We start from the raw sequence: 21,157 nt of genomic DNA, 5'->3' as shown, positions 1-21,157 counted from the left end.
GTTTAAAAAAGGTGACGGACCCCAAACGAAAAGTTACACAGTGCACCTTTATGTTTATGTTTACATCTGTGGTACAAATCAGTATATTTTTAACCAAATTAAGTCTATAATCTTTCCTCAAACGTGTAATAAAATGCAAATGTGTTTGTGTATTTGACCCGATGAAACGTCTATGCAAATCTGCTGTAACTCTGTCAAATAACAAGAATACAAGAATAACACATGGTCCGTGTTCAAGCTTTTGTTTGTTCTTTTTTGCTTTTCTGGAATGTTCCGCGGCGTCACGTTCGATGTTAAGGTCGGAGAAGTTACGGATCGTGTCTGCGGGGAGGCGGACCCGCTCGCACGGATCCAGAATCACGTCTCGGTTTGATACGGAGGGAAAAACCGAACACGATCGTCCGGTCAGATTTGTTTATTTTGAGTGAAGCGAGCGAAACAACGATAACAGATTTTGCCGGACGATTAATTGACCGAGAATTTATTGCGATAAACGATAATTTTTACATTTTGAGACCATTTTCAACTAATATAATGAACATGGAATAAAAATGCAGCTACATCCTTTCAAAGATTACGACGGAATATAAGGGTCAGATAAAAAAAAAAGATGCTGGTGCTACGAGAATAAAGTCGTAATATTATGAGAATAAAGTGATAATTTTTCAGGAATAAAGTCGTAATTTTACGAGAATAAAGTCGAAGTTAAAATAAAGTTATAATATCATGAGAATAAAGTCGTAATAAAATCAAAGTCAAAGTGAAAAATGCGGCAGAAGAAGAACCTTGTTTTTCAATATAAAACCAAAAATAAGAAACAAACAACAATTTTCTTCATTATTTGCGCCTCCGGACTGAACCAGGACTAAACCAGGACTAAACCAGGACTGAACCAGGACTGAACCAGGACTGAACCAGGACTAAACCGGGGGACTGAACCAGGACTGAGCCAGGACTAAACCAGGACTGAACCAGGACTAAACCAGGACTGAAACCAGGACTAAACCAGGACTAAACGAAGTCCGAGACCAGACCGGGACTGAGACCAGGACTTAGACCGGGACCAGACAAGGACTGAGTCAGGGACCAAGACTGAGACAAGAACTGAGACCAGGATTGAGACCAGGTACAGGACCAGGACTAAAAATGGTTTAGTCCTGGTTTAGTCCCGATTCAGTCCTGGTTCAGTCTGTATGCGGCGCATTAGTCCCGCATCACATTTTAAAGTCATGGAAACGCCATTTCCCATTTCCGTGACTTAAACCAGGACTAAACCAGGTCCGGGACCAGACCGGGACTGAGACCAGGACTTAGACCGGGACCAGACAAGCACTGAGTCCAGGACCAATACTGAGACCTGAATCAGACCAGAACTGAGGCCAGAACTGAGACCAGGACTGAAACGGGACCAGACCCAGACCACGACCAGGACTGAGACCAGAACTAAGGCCGGGACCAGACCAGGACCAGACTGTGATACCGGGACCAGATCTCAGTCCCAGTCTCTGTCCTGGTCCTGTTCCCGGTCTCAATCCTGGTCTCAGTTCTGGTCAGATCCCGGTCTCAGTCTTGGTCCCAAACTCAGTCCTTGTCTGGTCCCAGTCTAAGTCCTGGTCTCAGTCCCAGTCTGGTCCCGGACCTCGTTTAGTCCTGGTTTAGTCCTGGTTTAGTCCTTGTTTAGTCCTGGTTTAATTCTGGTTTAGTCCTGGTTTAGTCCTGGTTTAGTCCTGGTTTAGTTCTGGTTTAGTCCTGGTTTAGTCCTGGTTTAGTTCTGGTTTAGTCCTGGTTTAGACCTGGTTTAGTCCTGGTTTAGTCCTGGTTTAGTCCTGGTTTAATCCTGGTTTTAGACCTGGTTTAGTCCTGGTTTAGTCCTGGTTTAGTCCTGGTTTAGTCCTGGTTTAGTTCTGGTTTAGTCCTGGTTTAGTCCTGGTTTAATCCTGGTTTAGTCCTGGTTTAGTCCTTGTTTAATTCTGGTTTTAGACCTGGTTTAGTCCTGGTTTAGTCCTGGTTTAGTTCTGGTTTAGTCCTGGTTTTAGTCCTGGTTTAGTCCTGGTTTAGTCCTGGTTTAGTTCTGGTTTAGTCTGGTTTAGTCCTGGTTTTAGTCCTGGTTTAAGTCCTGGTTTAGTCCTGGTTCAGTCCTGGTTTAGTTCCTGGTTTAATCCTGGTTTTAGTCTGGTTTAGTCCTGGTTTAGTTCTGGTTTAGTCCTGGTTTAGTCCTGGTTTAGTCCTGGTTTAGTCCTGGTTTAGTCCTGGTTCAGGCACAAATAATGAAGAAAATTGTTGTTTGTTTCTTATTTTTGGTTTTACATTGAAAAACAAGGTTCTTCTTCTGCTGCATTTTTCACTTTCACTTTGATTTTATTACGACTTTATTCTCGTAATATTATAACTTTAATGTTTTTTATCCTCCGTCGTAACAAACAAAAACAACAGGACTAAATAAAACAGACTTGTTCACGTAAAAATATCCTGATGTGTCTGACTCACAGCGAGGACTTGTTGACAAAAATGCACTTGAATAAACCGTTGTTGAATCAAAACGATAAATAAAAATGGATTATTGAGTCTGTAACAACATGTGCGAGCGGAGAGTCGGAGCGCGCGGGGTAAAGGTCGGACCCGAGCTGCTTGTCTCGACCTGAGCGGAGTCAAAACATGAGGTCACGTCTCTAACGGCTCTCGCTTCACTAAACCCTGGATCAACACAAACAGAACCAGTCGAACCGGAGCGGCGCCTCAGCTCTGGTCCCGACTCGACTCCTCCTCCCACAGCTCTGGTCCCGACTCGACTCCTCCTCCCACAGCTCTGGTCCTGACTCGACTCCCGGTTCAGTCCTGGTTTAGACCTGGTTTAGTCCTGGTTTAGACCTGGTTTAGTCCTGGTTTAGTCCTGGTTTAGACCTGGTTTAGTCCTGGTTCAGTCCTGGTTTAGACCTGGTTCAGTCCCGGTTTAGACCTGGTTTAGTCCTGGTTCAGTCCTGGTTTAGACCTGGTTCAGTCCCGGTTTAGACCTGGTTTAGTCCTGGTTCAGTCCTGGTTTAGACCTGGTTTAGTCCTGGTTCAGTCCTGGTTTAGTCCCGGTTTAGACCTGGTTCAGTCCTGGTTTAGTCCTGGTTAAGTCTTGGTTTAGTCCTAGTTTAGTCCTGGTTCAGTCCTGGTTTAGTCCTGGTTCAATCCTGGTTTAGTCCTGGTTTAGTCCTAGTTTAGTCCTGGTTCAGTCCTGGTTTAGTCCAGGTTTAGTCGAGGTTTAGACCTGGTTTAGTCCTGGTTTAGTCCTGGTTCAATCCTGGTTTAGTCCAGGTTTAGTCCAGGTTTAGACCTGGTTTAGTCCTGGTTTAGTCCTGGTTCAGTTCTGATTTAGTCTTGGTTTAGTCTTGGTTTAGTCCTGGTTTAATCCAGGTTCAGTCCTGGTTTAGACCTGGTTTAGACCTGGTTCAGTTCTGATTTAGTCTTGGTTTAGTCTTGGTTTAGACCTGGTTTAGTCCAGGTTTAGACCTGGTTCAGTCCCAGTTTACTCCTGGTTCAGTTCTGATTTAGTCTTGGTTAAGTCCTGGTTTAATCTTGTTTTAGTCCCGGTTTAGACCTGGTTTAGTCCTGGTTTTGTCCTGGTTTAGTCCTGGTTTAATCTTGTTTTAGTCCTGGTTTAGACCTGGTTTAGTCCTGGTTTAGTCCTGGTTTAGTTCTGGTTTAGTCCTGGTTCAGGACCTAGAGCGGAGGCACTAGGTGGCACCAGTCTGACTACGACTCGATAGATGTAACTGTCAATTTAGGCTACGGGAGCTCGTTTCGACAGAACTCCGGTCCTCCACAGTATTTTCTGTTTCTCGTGTGGCTCAGTGGGAAAAACTTTGTAAAGTTTGTACATTTTTACCATAAATGACACGATGCCACATTGGTCTGTTAAAACGTTATTATAAAAAAATTTAATAAAATCTTGCGGTGTGCTCCTTAAAGAAATCTACATCCGTGTATTTACGCAGTAGATAATAATAATAATAATAATAATAATAATAATAATAATGTACAGTTCGTAAGATTTTACAGTTGTAGTTCCAGGTCCGGTCGCGGGGGGGCGCCACAGCGTTGAGCAGCGCCGCAGACGAACAGCAGAGTGTTTATGTTTTCGTCCTGCACACCGACGCTTCCTGCAGATTTGTACTTTGTCACAGTAAGTTTAAAACGCGTGTTAAATGTTTACAGCGACTCTCCACACGGAAAATGAGGTTTGGAAATGATTTAAAGACGGAAATTTAAGCCCCAAACTGAAAAAGAAGAAAGACAAAAGCGGATTTAAGTGAAGTAGAAGCGTTTATGTGCTGCAAAAAAGCGTAACATTTCCTACGGGGCTTGCATCTCCACAAACCTGATCTTACTTTTTGACTTCCTCGTACTTGTTTCCATGGAAATGTTGTTCCTTTGGCTAAAATGTTCCACAGTGTGGCAGAAAACATGTGGGTCATTCCGCTCTACCGTCTCAGATTTCACACTTTCCAAACAAAAGGAAAAGTCCCACATTTTATCTCCCAACTCATAGTTTTATTTAAGTCCTTATTACTTTAACTTTTCTCATTTCTTATTTTACTTTTCTATCTGAATACTTGTACTTTTGTTGTGATGGTTTTCCAATATTAAAGCTTTGTGAAGCGTGTAACAAAAAAATAATAATAATAATTTGAATAATCGTGATTTCAATATTGACCAAAATATTTCATTCACTTCGTTTCATTTATTTGTTTGTTTATTTGAGCCAGGTACAACAAAATCCAAAAACAATAACAAAAATAATGATATGTACATGAACATATTTGGGACCTGGTGCTCAAAAGGAGGAGGATGAAGTTTAAAAAACGTATAAAGTCCTACTCCAATTGTTTTACATAGTCACGTGGTTCACACTTTTTTTTATTTATTTTTTATTTTTTTAAATGTCACCTTTGGAGTGTTTACCTGTCATTATGCAAAAATATACACACATATAAACAAAAACATATCCACACATACATACATACATGCTTACATACATACATACAAACATACATGCATACATACATACATACATACAAACATGCATACATACATGCTTACATACATGCATACATACATACATGCTTACATACATGCTTACATACATGCTTACATACATACATACATACATACATGCATACATACATACATACATACATGCTTACATACATACATACATACATGCTTACATACATACATACAAACATGCATACATACATGCTTACATACATGCATACATACATACATGCTTACATACATACATGCTTACATACATGCATACATACATACAAACATGCATACATACATACAAACATGCATACATACATGCATACATACATACATACATGCTTACATACATACATGCTTACATACATACATACATACATACATACATGCATACAAACATGCATACATACATACATACATACATGCTTACATACATGCATACAAACATGCATACATACATGCTTACATACATGCATACATACATACATGCTTACATACATGCATACATACATACATGCTTACATACATGCATACATACAAACATGCATACATACATACATACATGCTTACATACATACATGCTTACATACATACATGCTTACATACATACATGCATACATACATACATACATACATACAACATGCATACATACATACATACATACATACATGCTTACATACATGCATACATACATACATACATACAAACATGCATACATACATGCATACATACATACATACATACATACATGCTTACATACATACATACATGCATACATACATACATGCTTACATACATACATACATGCTTACATACATGCATACATACATACATACATGCTTACATACATACATACATGCTTACATACATGCATACAAACATGCATACATACATACATGCTTGCATACATACATACATACATACATACATACATACATGCTTGCATACATACATACATGCTTACATACATACATACATGCTTATACATACATACATACATGCTTGCATACATACATACATACATACATACATGCTTGCATACATACATACATGCTTGCATACATACATACATACATACATACATACATACATACATACATATACTCAATATAAATGTTTATACACATACATGCATAACACACATATTCATACATGCAGAAACATATTTTCGTTTATGGTCGTACAAACTAATAATAATGTTATCGTAGGCACAAAGTTTATTGTTTATGATTGTTTAAAATAAACAGTAATGAGAATGAAAAATTTAAGAATTTTTGTTTTAATTTACGGTCATACAAACTAATAATAGTAATGAAATAGGCACAAAGTTTATCGTTTATGATCGTACAAAATAAACAGTAAAATAATCGTGATAATGATTTTTTCCATAATCGAGCAGCTCTAATCTGTTGTGGGTTTTTGTTTCATCTGTTTTGTTCTAAATGATGTTATAATGTCCACTCCTAAACTCTTTCCTCTCAGCAGAATGTCGTCCGTGTCTCTGGACCCGTCCCGGTTCGTCTGCCCGCTCTGCCTGCAGCTTCTGTCCGACCCGGTCACCGTCCCGTGCGGTCACAGCTTCTGCAGATCCTGCCTCTCGCCGCTCTGGAGCTCTGGAGGCAGCAGCAGCAGCAGCAGCAGCAGCAGCAGCAGGGGCCAGAGCAGCAGCTGTCCCCAGTGCAGAGCCACCTTCAACCCCACACCCGCACTGGGCACCAACCCCCTCCTGCAGGAGCTGGTGCGAGGTACGACCGAGGACACCCGGGAAACTACTGCTTCTCTGGGGGTGTTCTACAGGCACCTCTAGTTGGGTTTCAGTCACGTCATTACAATGACACGAGAATTTGTGAGGATTTAGAGCCAGTAACAAGGCAAAGGTTTGTGCAGTTAGTTGACAAATATGTTGTTGGACGTGACCCAGATCTTATGAAAATGAGTGAATTTTCGACCAAATTCAAACATTTTCACGACAATCGAGGCTGTGGAGATCACGAACTACCTCGTTCTCCAGACATCACACTACACCAGACAACAAATGAAGGAGTATAAAAGTTTGGAAGCATATAACTTTTTTTTAAATCAGCGGATGGGTCCACAACCTGATTATCAGTATTACACTTCTTTAAATGGACATTTAACGACCTAATGCTGCACAGCCACAAAAAACAAAATCTAAGCAAGTTAAGATGACTTGAATTAAGAAAGTTTCATCATGATTTTGAGTAAATTTGACTTGTCAAGTAAAATGATCTGCCAGTGGAACAAGACTTTCTGTACTTAAAATATGAAAATACATCTTAAAATAAGAAAAACAACAACTTTTTGCACTTAAAATAAGAAACAAAATCGAATATTGCTTGAATTTTGAAAAACAAATTTATTCCATTGGTGGATCATTTTACTTGTGAGGTTGAATCGACTCAAATAAAGCAAAATGTTCATAATTTAAGTCTTTTTAATTTACCTAGATGTTGTTTTTTCCAGTTTAGTTTTCTAACATACGTTTGACAAAGTGCTCACTGCAGACACGAGCATTTGCAGACTTAAAATCCACTTTTTACAGATTGTTGTGTGAGCTTTTCCTGTTTCTGACCTTTGTGAATGACTATTTTTGGTACTTTAAAAAAAAAAAACGCTTTTCCTTCTCTCAGTTAGACCAAATGGCACAGCCGTAAACTACACAAAACAAAGGGATTTTCTCGGACAAAGAGCCTCAGCGTTTCACTTCCTGTCCTCTGTCTGATTTGACAAAAGTATCTCTGTGACGTCATGTGAAACCAACTATAGACAGAATGTTTGTTTTTAAGACAAAAACAAAGCTCAGGTGAAGGGTCAGGGATTTGAGTAACAGAGTTTCTAACAGAGCAGTGTTTCTGTTAACTTCACAAGTCCGTGTATCATTCATTCATTGGTTTTTCAATATAAAACCAAAAATAAGAAAACCAAAAAACAACAGTTTTCTTCATTATTTGTCTCCAAAACCAAAATTAAAAAACAGATAATGATTCATTTTTTCAGTTTTTGATTTTGTGTTTAAATGAAGAATTGAAAAAACGGATAACGGCCGTTTCCCGTTTACGTGACTTCCGTGACTGCGATGTCGGACTTTTGCACCGCATACGGACTGAACCAGGACTGATCCAGGACCGGGACCAGAGCGGGACCAGGGTGGACTCCGAGCTTTGACTTTGAGCCTCCGCAGGGTCCGAGCCTCAGCTTCAAGCTCCAGCCCTGCTGTGGGCTCTGAGCCTCCAGTCTGGTCCCGGCCTGGTCTCGGTCTCAGTACCACTCTGGTACCGGTCTGTTTCCGGTCTGGTCTCAGTCCTGATCTCAGTCTCGGTCTGGTCCTGGTCTGGTCCTGGTCTGGTCTCAGTCCCGCTCTGGTCCCGGTCTGGTCTCAGTCTTGGTCTCAGTCTCAGTCTGGTCCCGGTCTGGTCCTGGTCTGGTCTCGGTCTCAGTCCCGATCTGGTCCCAGTCTGGTCCCGGTCTGGTCCTGGTCTGGTCTCGGTCTCAGTCCTGCTCTGGTCTCAGTCTGGTCCCGGTCTGGTCCTGGTCTGGTCCCAGTCTGGTCCCGCTCTGGTCCTGGTCTGGTCTCAGTCTTGATCTCAGTCTCAGTCTGGTCCCGGTCTGGTTCTGGCCTGGTCCCGGTCTAGTCCCGGTCTGGTCCCAGTCTAGTCTCGGTCTAGTCTCGGTCTCAGTCCTGATCTGGTCTCAGTCTGGTCCCTGTTTGGTCCCAGACCTGGATCAGTCCTGGTTCAGTCCGGCGTCGCAGTCACAGACGTCACGTAAACAGGAAACGGTCGTTATCCGTTTTTTCAATTTTTCATTTAAACACAAAATCGAAAACTGAAAAAACAAATCATTATCTGTTTTTTTTTATATTTTGGTTTTGGAGACAAATAATGAAAAAAACTGTTGTTTTTTCATTTTCTTATTTTTGGTTTTATTTTGAAAAACGAATGAACGAATGACACATGGATTCGAGTGCGACGTGCCGCTTCTAGACACGACTGAACAACTGAGTCACTGTGAACACGTCGACAATCCAGACAGCACCTCCCTACACGCCACAACTGAACAAAGCCCAGAGTCACCGTGAACGAACAAACAAACAAAACCACTCACACATCACACTGTTGTGTTTCATTTAAAGTCCCACACGGTTTATTTGTGAAAAAAGTTTAAAAATAGACCATTTAATGACAGTGCGCCTTATAATCCAGAGCGACTAATAGTGCAGAAAATACGGTAATATATTTTTAAACAGTAAATTCCAGAACGTGGTGCCATTATTTAACTCCTTACAGCAACTAGCATGCAAACACACACTTCCTACCCCTCGGACAATGAAATGATGATTAGTAATTAGACGCAGACGGGACACAACGGACTTATTTTAACCTCAGCAGCTTAACAGGTGCATAGTTTTTCATTAAAAGTCTCCTGTTTCTTCGTCGTTATCGTGTTCTCACTTGTGTTTTTTCGCCGTGGAGTTAGTGAGCGTTTTTTTTGTGACAGATCTGAGGGCCGTGAGTCTCCAGCATGGATCTGCCGCTGCACCTGAGAAGCACCGTGGACATGTGAGTCACGAAAACACATTTAGAAACATGATCGTTTGACCCGCGTACTTCAAAACCTCACTAATCACTCATTTTATCTCCTGCATTTGAAAGAAATATTCAAAACCCAGAAATGTTGTTTTTTGTTTCTGCGATTCAGTCGACAACCTGATTCTGAATTTTAACTGATAACATCTTTTGTGTGTTTTTGCTTAAAAATCTGAATAAACAGATCGCCCAGAGGGAAGCAGAGCTCAACAAACTCTGTCATGTGATGAAGGATTTCCCTGTGAGTAGAATTTGTTTTATCAATAACAAAATTTGGGATTGAATGGGCTGTAAGTTTTAGACAAAGTTTTGATTACCGTACTTTTTTTCATGGTTTGTGTGTTTCCTGTGACTTCTATATTAAAATGTTTGAGTGAAGCGGTGAGAGGTTCTAGTCTTGTGTGTGAGTATCTGCTGCTCCTGTTCCTCCTGTACCACTGTCACTTGGCTCTACTGCGCATGTCTCCTGCAGAAAGAGCCTCTGTCCTGCTGCAAGTCGTGAAATCTGCAGCTGAAAACGATAATCGAGCAGCAGAAAGAAAGTTTGGAGTGAGAGAGAAACTTGTGACACCGGGAGGATGCACCACGAAACTTTCCTGAAGTCACTGGATGGATGGACAAAGTCTGGACTTCAGTGACACAGAAACCATCCTGTCAGGATTCAGAAAAAATGGAACTGATGCTGAGTCTGACGACAGCGACACAGAAGAGGAAGCGTTGCTCTGTTTACCTCCGGAGGTCGAGGCCGAGTTGTTCAGAAGTGACACCGAGGATGAAGAATTGAATGGATTTAGTGATTTGGAGTGAGATGGACTTGACTTTACAAAAGAAATGTCAGTTCCTTGTCTCTGATTTTATAAAATGAATTTCCCCCAAAAAGTGCGACTTATATGTTTTTTCTTCTTCATTACACATTTTTTGGCTGGTGTGACTCCATCCATCCGTTTTCTTCCACTTATCCAGGGCCGGGTCGCGGGGGCAGCAGTCTAAGCAGGGACTCCCAGACTTCCTTCACCCCAGACACTTCCTCCAGCTCCTCCGGGGGGACCCCGAGATGTTCCCAGACCAGTACAGAGACATAGTCCCTCCAGTGTGTCCTGGGTCTTCCCCGGGGCCTCCTCCTGGTGGGACATGCCCAGAACACCTCCTGAGGGAGACGTCCAGGAAGCATCCGGAACAGATGACCGAGCCTCAACTGGCTCCTCTCGACGTAGAGGAGCAGCGGCTCTACTCCGAGCTCCTCCCGTGTGACTGAGTTCTTCACTCTATCTCTAAGGGAGCACCCAGACGCCCTGTGGAGGAAACTCATTTCGAGCGCTTGTATCGGCGATCTCGTCCTTTCGGTCACTACACAGTAGAGATGATCCTGGCGCGACTCATACTCCGAAAAATATGGTAATTGAGTCAAGCACCGTATTTTTCTGGCTATAAGATGCACCTGCCAAAAATGAGTAATGAAGAAGAAAAAAACATTTATTTCTGAATCCCGACAGGATGGTTTCAGTGTCACTGAAGTCCAGACTTTGTCCATCCATCCAGTGACTTCAGGAAAGTTTCATGGTGCATCCTCCCGGTGTCACAAGTTTCTCTCTCACTCCAAACTTTCTTTCTGCTGCTCGATTATCGTTTTCAGCTGCAGATTTCACTTCTTGCAGTTTGTAATCTGCAGAATCTGATTTTGTTTTTGGGGGCATTTGTGTTCAGTCTTCTCAGTCTTTGTCTTTATAAGTTTGTTTAAATGTTAAATTGTTCAGTGGTGCAGAAGTAATGTTGCGATCGACTGACATGATACAGACAGAACAGAGGCTCTTTCTGCAGGAGACATGCGCAGTAGAGCCAAGTGACAGTGGTACAGGAGGAACAGGAGCAGCAGATACTCACACACAAGACTAGAACCTCTCACCGCTTCACTCAAACATTTTAAAGCGCCCATCTCATGCAAAATCAACTTTTCAGAGCTTTCTACCTTCTAAGAGTGATGTGTGGGCCTTGTGTTTTGTTGCCAAAGTGTTTTTTAGATCGATTCGGTGTTTTTTTTTCATAAATTGCAGCGTATTTCTGCCACCCTCCCACGTGACGACGAACTAAAGCTGCTACAACGATGACGCGGCAGATACACCTACGACACTTTTGATGTAACAGAAAATGCTTCACACCCGCCTCCGCCCCGACTGCAGTGAACACGATATAATAAGTTTATCTACTAGTGTTTATTAATCCTTTACCAATCAGTAATGTTCAGCTGATGTGGACGCGGTGCTTGAGCTTCGTGCTCCTCAAAGTCCTCGTCCGATTCCGGGTCCAACACATGCGGCTGAACGCGCTGTATCTCCATGATGAATAAAAGTTTATTCCTGCCGCTATCAGGGTGCACGCCTGTCTCCCCCTCCCTCCCTGAGATGGCGGAGGAAGGGCGGCTCACTCGTCGCCTACGTCACGTTTGGAGGGCGGAGCCTGTGCTTTCTCAGGACGGGCGGGGGAGGAGCAATAGTCGGACTTTCATAGTTCCTGGTCTGTGACTGTCTCCAAGAAATCAGTAAGATTTCAGAAATATTGTGTCATGGATGTTCCAAAACCCAAATTGTGCTTGTTTATGTGCAGAAGATACAATGTGAAAAGAGTTATTTTGCATCAGATGGGACATTTAACATATAAGTCGCCGGAAACACCCAAACCTGAAAAAAGTGTCCGACAAATACGGTGATTCATCTTAAAATTGACTCGTTCAGACTCTCTTCCACTCTCTTGATAAATGTTTTTCTACTGGTCAGCGGTTGGCAGACACGGCGGTGGAGGACTGCAGAGGGATCTTCTCCGAGCTGCAGGTCTTCGTGAGGAGGAGCTGCGAGGAGCTGGAGGAGATGATCCGGGCTCAGGAGAAATCTGAACTGACTCGAGCTGAAAATCACCGTCGGCGTCTGGAGCGCGAGGTCCAGACGCTGAAGAGGAGCGGCTCCGAGCTGCAGGCAAGAAACACGAGCCACGAGAGAGACTTTATTTCACCTCAGGTTTTGTTCTTCAGCTTTGTTCTTGAGTCATTTAGTCGAGAGAAGTGAGTGTTTTTTTTTGGTGTTGATGTAAAAAGACTTATGGAGTTTACAGGTGGTTTTAAAGCTCAAAAATACCTAAACATTCTGACTGTGAGCGGCGTCGCCTCTCCACAGATCTGACCTGGAACCATCTGACCTAAACCAGGACTAAAACAGGACTGATCCCAGGACTGAACCAGGACTAATCCAGGACTAAACCAGGACTAAATCAGGACTGATTCCAGGACTTAACCAGGACTAAACCAAGACTAAACCAGGACTAAACCAGGACTTAACCAGGACTAAACCAGGACTAAAACAGGACTTAACCAGGACTAAAACAGGACTATAACAGGTCTAAACCAGGGCTAATCCAGGGCCCCTCCCTGTTTGTTTTAGTCCTGGTTTAGTCCCGGTTCAGTCCTGTTTTAGACCTGTTTTAGTCCTGTTTTAGTCCCGGTTTAGTCCTGGTTTAGTCCTTTTTTTAGTCCTGTTTTAGTCCTGGTTCAGTTTTGTTTTAGTCCTGGTTTAGTCCTTTTTTAGACCTGGTTTAGTCCTGTTTTAGTCCTGGTTCAGTCCTGGATCAGTCTTGATTCAGTCCTGTTTTAGTCCTGGTTTAGTCCTGGTTTAGTCCTGTTTTAGTCCTTTTTAGTCCTGTTTTAGTCCTGTTTTAGTCCTGGTTTAGACCTGGTTTAGTCCTGTTTTAGTCCTGGTTTAGACCTGGTTTAGTTCTGGTTCAGTCCTTTTTTTAGTTCTGTTTTAATCCTGGGATCAGTCTTGGTTCAGTCCTGGTTTAGTCCTGATTCAGTCCTGTTTTAGTCCTGGTTTAGTCCTGTTTTAGACCTGTTTTAGTCCTGGTTTAGTAGTCCTGTTTTAGACCTGTTTTAGTCCTGTTTTAGACCTGTTTCCTGTTTTAGTCCTGTTTTAGACCTGTTTTAGACCTGTTTAGTCCTGTTTAGTCCTGTTTTAGTCCTGTTTAGTGTTAGTTTTAGTCCTGGTTTAGTCCTGTTTTAGTCCTGTTTGTTTCCTGTTTTAGTCCTGTTTTAGTCCTGATTTAGTCCTGTTTTAGTCCTGTTTAGTCCTGGTTTAGACCTGTTTTAGTCCTGGTTTAGTCCTGTTTTAGACCTGGTTTAGTCCTGTTTTAGACCTGGTTTAGACCTGTTTTAGACCTGTTTTAGACCTGTTTTAGACCTGGTTTAGTCCTGTTTTAGTCCTGTTTTAGACCTGTTTTAGACCTGTTTTAGTCCTGGTTTAGACCTGGTTTAGTCCTGGTTTAGTCCTGTTTTAGTCCTGTTTTAGTCCTGTTTTAGACCTGTTTTAGTCCTGTTTTAGTCCTGGTTTAGTCCTGTTTTAGACCTGGTTTAGTCCTGTTTTAGACCTGGTTTAGTCCTGTTTTAGTCTCGATCGATGTTTCTTCTGTCTGTGAAGTGATGTTGTATTTTTGAGTCTCGTCTGTGAGTTCGTGTTCGTTCTGAAGAAATCGATTTTTTGTTTTTTTTGTTTTTTTTTTTATTGCTCCTCGGCCAAAATTGTATCAAACGGGACCGAACAATCCAACCTGCCCCGGGCTTTTTCACACGTCACCACGACACTAAACAGATCTTTCCTTTCTGTTTCCTTGGTGTTGTTGTTTTAGACGGGCGAGTCTTTGAGCCGGTCGGGCTCTTCTCCCGTGGTCCAGCCTCGCGTCTCCTTCGGCCCCGTGAGGAAAGCTCTGGTGGACCTGAAGAAACATCTGGAGTCTGTGTATGTCCAGGAGCTGCCCACCGTCACCAGAGCAGGTCCCACAACAAACACGCTCGGAAACACACGAAACCAACAGGAAAAAAGAAAGAAAACAGTGACGTCTAGATGAAGAAAAGCGGGACATTTTCTCAGTTTTCCCAGATTTTGTTAGAGACTAAACTAGGACTAAAACAGGACTAAAACAGGACTAAAACAGGACTAAAACAGGACTAAAACAGGTCTAAAACAGGACTAAAACAGGACTAAAACAGGTCTAAAACAGGTCTAAAACAGGACTAAAACAGGACTAAAACAGGTCTAAAACAGGACTAAAACAGGACTAAAACAGGACTAAAACAGGACTAAAACAGGACTAAAACAGGACTAAAACAGGTCTAAACAGGACTAAAACAGGACTAAAAACAGGACTAAAACAGGTCTAAAACAGGTCTAAAACAGGACTAAAACAGGACTAAAACAGGTCTAAAACAGGACTAAAAACAGGACTAAAACAGGACTAAAACAGACTAAAACAGGAAAACAGGACTAAAACAGGACTAAACAGGACTAAAACAGGTCTAAAACAGGACTAAAGGACTAAACAGGTCTAAAACAGGACTAAAACAGGACTAAAAAGGACTAAAACAGGACTAAATGAGGACTAAAAAGGACTAAAAACAGGACTAAAACAGGACTAAAAACAGGTCTAAAACAGGTCTAAAAACAGGTCTAAAACAGGACTAAAACAGGTCTAAAACAGGTCTAAAACAGGGTCTAAAACAGGACTAAAACAGGACTAAAACAGGACTAAAACTAAAAAGGTTAAAACAGGAACTAAACAGGACTAAAACAGGACTAAAACAGGTCTAAAACAGGACTAAAACAGGTCTAAAACAGGTCTAAAACAGGACTAAAACAGGTCTAAAACAGGTCTAAACAGGTCTAAAACAGGACTAAAACAGGTCTAAAACAGGACTAAAACAGGACTAAAACAGGTCTAAAACTAAAACAGGACTAAAACAGGTTCTAAAACAGGACTAAAACAGGTCTAAAACAGGACTAAAAACAGGTCTAAAACAGGACTAAAACAGGACTAAAACAGGTCTAAAACAGGACTAAAACAGGTCTAAAACAGGTCTAAAACAGGTCTAAAACAGGACTAAACCAGGTCTAAACCAGAACTAAAACAGGTCTAAACTAGGACTAAACCAGAACTAAAATAGGAATAAACCAGGACTAAACCAGGACTAAAATAGGACTAAACCAGGACTAAAATAGGACTAAACCAGGATTAAACCAGGACTAAACCAGGACTGAACCAGGACTAAACCAGGTCTAAAACAGGTCTAAAACAGGACTAAACTAGGTCTAAAACAGGTCTGAACCAGGACTAAACCAGATCTAAACTGGTCTCAGTCCCGGTTTCCTGATCACCCGACAGTCTACATGGGCCCACCTTTGGGTCCATCCCAGCACCCCTGGTTTAGTCCTGGTTCAGTTCTGGTTCAGTTCTGGCTTAGTCCTGGTTTATGACTGAGAACAGGACCAGTACCAGACTGGGACTGAGATCAGGACTGGTTTAGACTTGGTTTAGACCTGTTTTAGACCTGTTTTAGTCATGTTTTAGTCCTGGTTTAGTCCTAGTTTAGTCCTGGTTCAGTCCGGCATCGCAGTTTAAGTCACGTCGTTATTAGTTTTTTTTCCATTTTTCATTTAAACACAAAATTGAAAACTGAAAAAACAAATCTTTATCTGTTTTTTTTTTTTTTTTTATTTTGGTTTTGGAGACAAATAATGAAGAAAATATAATTAAATAAAGCCAATTTAAGTTTTTTTTCCATATAAACCTCAATTCAGAATTATTATTTCCAAACTTCCAAACTGTTTAACTTAGAACAATTAATTCAGAATTAAAAAAAACATCTAGATCAGGCATGTCCAAACTATGGCCCGTGGGCCAAATGCGGCCCTCAGACAAATTTTTCTTGGCCCTCAGGCTTCCAGGTGAATTGGCCCAAGTTACCATGTGTCAATTAAAATTTGACTTTTTACTGCAAGTTTTTTGAAAATCTACCTTGATAAAGTGAATATTTAATGTTTACTGTGTGGTTTTAAGGATCAATGCATGAATAAAGATGATGGCTCATTCTAATGTGTTAAACCTGCACATATTTTAATTATTCACGGTTTTGAGCACCAGTTTACGGCCCTCGATCGGCCTCTGCTTCATCTGTGTTTAGATATGTGGCCCTTGATGAAAAAAGTTTGGACAGCCCTGATCTAGATGAAAACAAAAAAAAAAAAAAAACTGTGACATTTTCTCAGCCCAAAATAAGCTGTCACGCGCATGTCGCTGTCAAAAACGTTTTAAGATCGTCTGAAAACTCAAGAAAAATCACAAAATGGATTTACGCAGCACATTTCCAGGAGTCTGTGATCGATAAGAGCGATAGATTATCTCGTTTAGGAGTTAAATCAGAGCTTTTCCAATCAGATTAAAGTCCAGTTTGTGTCATACAGGACTTTTAATCTGATCTTCTTTCTTGTTTTTCCAGTGACGTCTGTGAGTTTACTGCAGCAGGAGACACCGGCGAGAGGTTAAGTCCATTTAAAATACTTCACAATGAAAAAATCCTCTTCTTTTTACCACTTATTAAAATCTGTTTTGTTTTGTTTTGTTTTGTAATGGCAGATCATAAACCTGTAACTTTTGTGGACCTGGGCAGCAGAGAGAGTCTCCTTCAGTGTGAGTAAAAAACTGTACAAAGAAATACAAATACTAACAATTTATCAGAAAAATCGTGACTAGTTTGACTGTTTTAATAATCGTGAGTTGTTCCCTCGAATATACAGAGTTTAAAGCTGAAAAAACAAATGAACGATTGATACAAGAATCTGTGTGTCCTTCATTCATTCATTTGTTTTTAAAACAAAACCAAAAATAAGAAAATGAAAAAATAATGATTTTCTTCATTATTTGTCTCCAAAACCAAAATGAAAAAACAGATAAAAATTAGTTTTTTCAGTTTTTGATTTTGTGTTTAAATGAAAAATGGAAAAAACTGAAAACAGAGACCAGGACTGAGACCGGGACCAGACCGGGAAAAGACCGGGGACTGAGGCCAGGACTGAGACCAGGACCAGACTAGGACTGAGGTCGGGACTAGGCGGGGACCAGATTGGGACTGAGGCCGGGACTGAGGCCGGGACCAGGCCGAGACCAGATCAGGACTGAGACCAGGACTGAGATCAGGACTGAGACCAGGGACTGAGACCAGGACGGAGACCAGGACTGAGACCAGGACTGAGGCCGGGGACTGAGGCCAGGACTGAGACCAGGGACTGAGGCCAGGACTGAGGCCGGGGACTGAGACCAGGAGGAGACCAGGACTGAGGCCGGGGACTGAGACCAGGAGGAGACCAGGACTGAGGCCGGGACCAGGCGGGGACCAGATTGGGACTGAGGCCGGGACTGAGACCGGGACTGAGACCAGGAGCAGAATAAGACTGAGACTGTTTTAGTCCTGGTTTAGTCCTGGTTTAGTCCTGGTTTAGTCCTGGTTTAGTCCTGGTTCAGTCCTGGTTTAGTCCTGGTTTAGTCCATTATCCGTTTTTTTCCATTTTTCATTTAAACACAAAATCAAAAACTGAAAAAAATGAATCTTCATCTGTTTTTTCATTTTGGTTTTGGAGACAAATAATGAAGAAAATTGTTGTCGTTTTTTTTGTTTTCATATTTTTGGTTTTATTTTGAAAAACAAATGAACGAGAGAAACCCATCTCCAGGTTTGTTTTCGTCGAGGTCACGTCTTTAAAACGCGACGTCACTTTCATGTTCTGTGTTTCCAGACTTCTGCCCTCTGACCTTTGACCCCTTCTCTGCCCACCGCGACCTCCGTGTGTCCGAGGGGAACCGCGTGATCGGCCGCGGCGGGCCGACCGAGCCGCGCCCCGACCACCCCGAGCGCTTCGACTGCTGGGCCCAGGCGCTGTCGCACGAGGGCGTGAGGGGGCGGGGCTACTGGGAGGCGGAGTGGGCGGGGACGCAGGCGGCGGTGGGCGTGGCCTACAGCAGCGTCCAGAGGAAGGTGAAGAAGTTTTATGTTTTATCGTTGTTTTTGTTCAGTGTTTGTGTCAAGATTTAAACAGCTGGACTTAAAGCTGCACTGTGTAACTTTTATGGTTGGGTATTTGTCACCTGCTTGTTTCTATGGAGACGTCATTGCTCTGCCTGGAATGTTCCGCAGTGTGACATTAAACAGCTCTATTTTACATTTATTCAATTACAGGTGATTTTATGGCTCAAAAATACCTCGAAAAACAGATTTGGGACTCAGGAATCGGGATTCAAACTCGAAAATCGGGACTGGGACTTACACTCAGGAATAGAGACTCAAACACAGGAATCAGGAATCATACTCATACTCAGGAATCAGGAATCATACTCAGGAGTCGGGACTAAAACTCGGGACTGGGACTCACACTCGGGAGTCGGGACTAAAACTCGAGAATCGGGACTGGGACTCACACTCGGGAATCAGGACTCACACTCAAGAATCAGTAATCAGAAATCAAACTCGGGAATCGGGACTGGGACTAAAACTCAGGAAACAGGACTGAGACTCACACTCGGGAATCAGGACTAAAACTCGGGAAACGGGAATCGGGACGGGGACTCACACCTGGGGAGACCGGAACTGAGACCGGGACCAGACCGGGACTGAGGCCGGGACTGAGGCCGGGACTGAGACCAGGACTGAGACCGGGACCAAATCAGGAACACACCGGGACTGAGACCAGGACCAGACCGGGACCAGACTGGGATCAGGCCAGGGCCGGGACTGAGACTGGGACTGAGGCCGGGATTCCTACCAGGACTGAGGCCAGGACTGAGGCCGGGACCGGGTCGGGACTGAGGCCGGGACTGAGACCGGGACTAGACTGGGATTGAGGCCGGGACCAGACCGGGATTGAGGCCGGGACCGGGCCGGGATTGAAGCCGGGACTGAGGCCGGGATTGAGGCCGGGACCAGACCGGGATTGAGGCCGGGACCGGGCCGGGACTGAGGCCGGGACTGAGGCCGGGACTGAGGCCGGGACTGAGGACTGAGGCCGGGACCGAGGCCGGTTTAGTCCTGATTCAGTCCTGGTTTAGACCGTTATCTGTTTTTTTCCATTTTTCATTTATACACAAAATCAAAAACTGAAAAAACAAATCATTATCTGTTTTTTCATTTTGGAGACAAATAATGAAGAAAACTGTTGTTTTTTTCATTTTCTTATTTTTGGTTTTATTTTGAAAAACCAATGACACACGGATTGAGACAAACTGAAAAACTGTTGTCTCGGTTATTTAAGAGGAAGCTCAAAATAAAACTTGAGTCTCAGAGCTTCAGACAGAGCAGTGCCTTTAGTTAACGTCACAGCCCCAGAGAACGTTGACGTCGTTTCTTCTTCTTCTTCTTCAGGGCTCCTCCAACGCCTCCAGACTGGGACACAACTCCGAGTCGTGGTGTCTGAAATGCTCGGAGGCGTCGTGGACGTTCTGTCACGCCGGACGAGAACAGGACGTGGTGGTTTCCGCGGGTCACGGGTCCAGGAGAGTCGCGGTGTTCTCGGACCTGGACTCGGGTCTGCTCTGCTTCTACGCGGTCGCGGCTCGAGGGCTCCACCTGCTGCACCGGCTGGAGAACCGCTTCACTCAGCCTCTGCACGCGGCCGTGTGGCTGGGCAGCAACTCCACTGTGACCCTCTGTGCGGCGAGGGAACGAGAGCCCAGCTGAGCCTCTGACCTTCTGACCTTCTCCTCTCTTTCTTCCTCTGCTCCATCTGACGCTCTCCTCTCGTCTTCTGTTCCTCTTCTCCCCTAATCTTGTCCTCTGCTCCTGACCCTCTCCTGTTCCTCTGCATCCTCTGACCTTCTCCTTTTCTCCTCTGACCTTCTCCTTATGTCTTCTGCTCCAGTCCTCTTTTGACCTTCTCCTCTCGTCTCCTGCTGCTCTCTTCTGCTTCTCTGACCTTCTCGTCTTTCTCTGTTCCTCTTCTCCCTGTCTCTCTGTCCTCTGCTCCTCTGACCTTCTCTTCTGTTCCTCTGACCTTCTCCTTTCATCCTCCACTCCTGACCCTCTCCTGTTCCTCTGATCATCTCTTCTTCTCTCCTCCTCTGCTCCTCTGACCTTCTCCTCTGCATTCTCTACTCCATCTGACCCTCTCTCGTCCTCTGCTCCTGACCCTCTTCTGTTCCTCTGACCATCTCCTCTTCTCCTCTCCTCCTTTGCATCCTCTGCTCCTCTGACCTTCTCCTCTGCTTCTCTGACCTCCTCTCGTCCTCTTCTGACCTTCTCCCCTGCTCCTGTGCTCCTCTGATCTTCTCCTGTCGTGCTCTTCTCCTCTGACCTTCTCTTCCTCTAATCCTCTCCTTCGCTCCTCTGACCTTCTCCTCTGACCTTCTCCTTTTCTCCTCTGACCTTCTCCTCTCATCCTCTGCTCCTTTTCTTTGCATCCTCTGTCCCTCTCTTCTCTCCTCTGACCTTCTGTTCTGCTCCATTTGACCCTCTCCTCTGCCTCCTTTGCACCTCTGACCTTCTCCTCCTCTCCTCTGACCTCCTCTTGTCCTCTGCTCCTCTCATCTTCTGTTCCTCTGACCCTCTCCTCCTCTGACCTTCTCTTCTGCTTCATTTGGCCCTCTCCTCTCATCCTCTGCTCCTCTGACCTTCTTCTTTTGTCTTCTGCTCCTCTCCTCTGCTCCTCTGACCCTCTCTTCT

The 21,157-nt window shown here is 43.4% G+C and overlaps 2 protein-coding genes across 2 annotated transcripts in view; both read left to right on the top strand.

The window, feature by feature from the left end:
* Window positions 1-220, top strand: part of LOC110169136 (sickle tail protein-like) — a 17,069-nt gene extending 16,849 nt beyond the window's left edge. Inside the window, exon 11 of the mRNA XM_055151457.1 lies at window positions 1-220. This exon is cut by the window's left edge and continues 1,639 nt beyond it. The gene's annotated coding sequence lies outside the window, so the exon portion shown is untranslated.
* A 3,912-nt stretch (window positions 221-4,132) lies between these two features.
* LOC110175766 (tripartite motif-containing protein 16-like protein) lies at window positions 4,133-20,176 on the top strand. The gene is made up of 10 exons (XM_055151401.1): window positions 4,133-4,168; window positions 6,518-6,777; window positions 9,551-9,612; window positions 9,824-9,880; window positions 12,411-12,605; window positions 14,305-14,449; window positions 16,949-16,990; window positions 17,086-17,139; window positions 18,243-18,481; window positions 19,862-20,176. The coding sequence occupies exons 2-10, from the start codon at window positions 6,519-6,521 to the stop codon at window positions 20,174-20,176; spliced, it is 1,368 nt and encodes a 455-aa protein (XP_055007376.1). The 5' UTR covers window positions 4,133-4,168; window position 6,518.
* The last annotated feature ends 981 nt before the right edge of the window (window positions 20,177-21,157 follow it).

The sequence above is a fragment of the Boleophthalmus pectinirostris genome, unplaced genomic scaffold (genome assembly GCF_026225935.1).
Source record: "Boleophthalmus pectinirostris isolate CB_2022bp ecotype Guang Dong unplaced genomic scaffold, ASM2622593v1 HiC_scaffold_16, whole genome shotgun sequence".
NCBI lineage: Eukaryota > Metazoa > Chordata > Actinopteri > Gobiiformes > Gobiidae > Boleophthalmus > Boleophthalmus pectinirostris.
The sequence above is the reverse complement of the archived record's forward strand: the minus strand, read 5'-3'. Positions and strand labels throughout refer to the sequence as shown.

Excerpts from the sequence above, each read along its gene's own strand:
- LOC110175766 (XM_055151401.1), top strand. The coding sequence starts at position 6,519 with ATGTCGTCCGTGTCTCTGGACCCGTCCCGGTTCGTCTGCCCGCTCTGC. Across the intron at positions 9,613-9,823 it reads CTGAGAAGCACCGTGGACAT|ATCGCCCAGAGGGAAGCAGA; the intron begins GTGAGTCACGAA and ends CTGAATAAACAG. Across the intron at positions 17,140-18,242 it reads CAGAGAGAGTCTCCTTCAGT|ACTTCTGCCCTCTGACCTTT; the intron begins GTGAGTAAAAAA and ends CTGTGTTTCCAG.